The sequence below is a fragment of the Protopterus annectens genome, chromosome 17.part0, assembly GCF_019279795.1.
Source record: "Protopterus annectens isolate FY-2018-M chromosome 17.part0, PAN1.0, whole genome shotgun sequence".
Classification (NCBI taxonomy): Eukaryota; Metazoa; Chordata; order Ceratodontiformes; family Protopteridae; genus Protopterus; species Protopterus annectens.
Window position 1 is genome coordinate 171,346,258 of NC_056751.1, and position 2,633 is coordinate 171,348,890.

A 2,633-nucleotide genomic window follows, 5' to 3' on the forward strand; every position below is an offset into this window, starting at 1 on the left:
AGTAAAAGAAAGAATAAGAAGTTTAAAGGTACAGGGTATGAAATGGGATGAAGTAACACCCCAAACAAACACCAACCTGGCTAACGACAGGAAAAACAATGCTCCTACTTAGCAGTGAACTTGCAAGCGACCCTAAAAATTATAGACCAATAACTTGCCTTCTAACGACATATAAACTATACACTAGAATTTATGCCAACAGAGTTTATAGTTATTTATAAGGAAACTCAGTTATGGCAATAGAATAAAAGGGCAATAAAAGAAAGTCATATGGAACAAAGGATCATTTGTTGTTAAATAAAATCATAGTGGAGAAGTGTAAAAAGGGGAAAAAATCTAAGTATAGCATATAGTTCATAGTTTTGTACTAAGCTAACTGCCCTTGCGAGCCATTTTAAGCCTTGCCAATTATCCCTTGTGAGACTCAAACCCTGCACCTTGTGTTTGTAAGGCAAACACCTTAGCCATTAAGCCACCCTCCCAACCCCTTTTTTTCTTTTTTTTTGAGTTTCCCCATTTAATAAACATCATCATGGTAACAGCCAAATTTACATAAGTACAGGGACTACCTTTGTTTTTGTTTTTTTCTTTTTTTTTAAATACGTTACAAATTGACATTGAGAACTTGCAAACAAGCTCTGCAAAGCACAGTGCAACAAAGAGAAAAATAAGTTACCATTTTAGCCACTCTCCTTCAAGGCTGTGCATCTTAACCAAGACATTGGTAAAAAAAGAAAAAAGGCAGTGGGAGTGGCAAAGAAATCTGGAAAATTACCACCACAACCAATCGAATCTTAAGGGCACAGTATCCATTAAAGAAGGGTGATAACTTGTCAGAAAAAAACATTTTATAATGAAGCAGTGATTTTTAAACAAATAAAGCAGAACTAGAATACCGTATTTAATTTCTGAAATCTTGTCATACAGGCTTATCTAAATGTCTGATTTTAAGAAAGACTGTAGAAAGTTAGTAACAACCACAAGTTAACAGCGAGAGATGACACTCGTCTATGGTCTACCGAGTCCTGCTGTGTTGTGTCTGAAATACACTGCTCTGGGTCTTCTAGCGTGCCTTGACATTATGTCTCTGCTTGTTTATTTAGTCCACTGGTCGTTTTTCACCATATTTCTTTTTAAACTCCTCTGCATTCTTAAATAATTTTTTACGGTCCTTAGAGTATTCTTCTGCTAGATCAGCCCTCAGAGGATGCTCTGGCTGTGGGTCATTGACCAGTGCTATAAGAGACTGTATTACTTGATCAGTTTTGGTTGCTGGCTTCCAGTTTTCAGCACTAATTACAGGCAAACACACCTGTCCCTTTTCATCTACATTAGGATGATAGATCTTTGTTTTAAATGTAATCTTTGGAGGTTTGAATGGATATTCTGCTGGAAAATTTATCTCGATCCTGAAAGCTCCCTTGTCATATGGTGGATTATCTGGAACAATAAGTCCTTGCCATGTCAACAGATTTGCTTCATCGACCTGTATATTACGGAAATTCTTCATGCCACATTTACAGATTTCCTCAAGCTCCTTCAAAAGCCTCCTGCTGGCCGCCATCTTGATCTGCAGAACTCCCAGAATACTCAGCGGCCAGCAGGGTGGCTAAAGCTGCTGCACTTCCTGGTGAGGGGATGGAGAGAAAAGGATTAGCGAGAGGTGAACAGCATGGCTTGACTACAAAAAAACATTTGGTAGTATCCCACATTTATGGATAAAAGATTGTTTAAAAATGTATAAGATACACCCTATACTGATTGATTACATTACAGTGACCATGAAATAGTGGCAGACCACTTTGCAATTAAGCCATGGTAAAGGATAAATTATTATCCCAGAGATAAAAATTCAAGAGGGGATATCCCAGGGTGACTCTTGGTCACTGCTGTATTCTGTCTTGAATTTAACTCATTAAGCTGTCTACTTAACAGCTTAGACCATGGCTATAATTTGGCTGCTAGAAAACAACAAGACTTCTTATCTTCTCTTTATCGATGATTGACAATTGTATAGCTCATTAGATAAGGAACTGAAAGCACAACTGCAAGTTGTCAAAACTTTTTCAGATGATATAAGAATGTCATCTGGTCTTGATAAATGTGCAAAACCAACCTTTAAAGCAGAAAAACTGTACCACCAAGAAAACATCAGTTTGAGACAAAAATGTGATATAAAAGAACTTGAGCAACAAGGAGTGCATAAATATTTCATAACTGTCGAAGGATCAACAATAAAATATGAGCAAATGTGAATAAAACTTAATAAGTAATACTTTAGATGACTTAAATTAATCCTGGAAGCAGCGTTGACATCTAAGATTTGTACCATTGAATCTCACACTGACACATATGTTCTCCAAGTGGGGCTAATACAGACAAACAACTGGTGTCAGAGCCATGGACTAAAACTAAATGTAAAGAAATACATAATAGTATCCTTTGGGAAGTCATCCATCCTTGGTAAATATCATATCGACAACAAACCCCTTAGAGCTGACCCAGTAGTCAGGGATTAGGCACACACATAGATAATAATCTAGCCTTTGGCCATCACGTGTCTACAGCGGTAAGAAATCATTCTATGTTGTGCAACTTATAAAGGTATGGTATCTAAGTTCAAGGAAGTCATT

The 2,633-nt window shown here is 37.0% G+C and overlaps 1 protein-coding gene across 1 annotated transcript; it reads right to left on the reverse strand.

The window, feature by feature from the left end:
- Window positions 1-488: 488 nt before the first annotated feature.
- On the reverse strand, window positions 489-1,630 carry LOC122791294 (ubiquitin-conjugating enzyme E2 L3-like). The gene has a single exon (XM_044058977.1). It carries the CDS (start codon window positions 1,562-1,564, stop codon window positions 1,100-1,102), a length of 465 nt encoding a protein of 154 aa, XP_043914912.1. The 5' UTR covers window positions 1,565-1,630; the 3' UTR covers window positions 489-1,099.
- Window positions 1,631-2,633: the final 1,003 nt, after the last annotated feature.

Coding starts and splice junctions, on each gene's coding strand:
- LOC122791294 (XM_044058977.1), bottom strand. CDS start 1,564: ATGGCGGCCAGCAGGAGGCTTTTGAAGGAGCTTGAGGAAATCTGTAAA.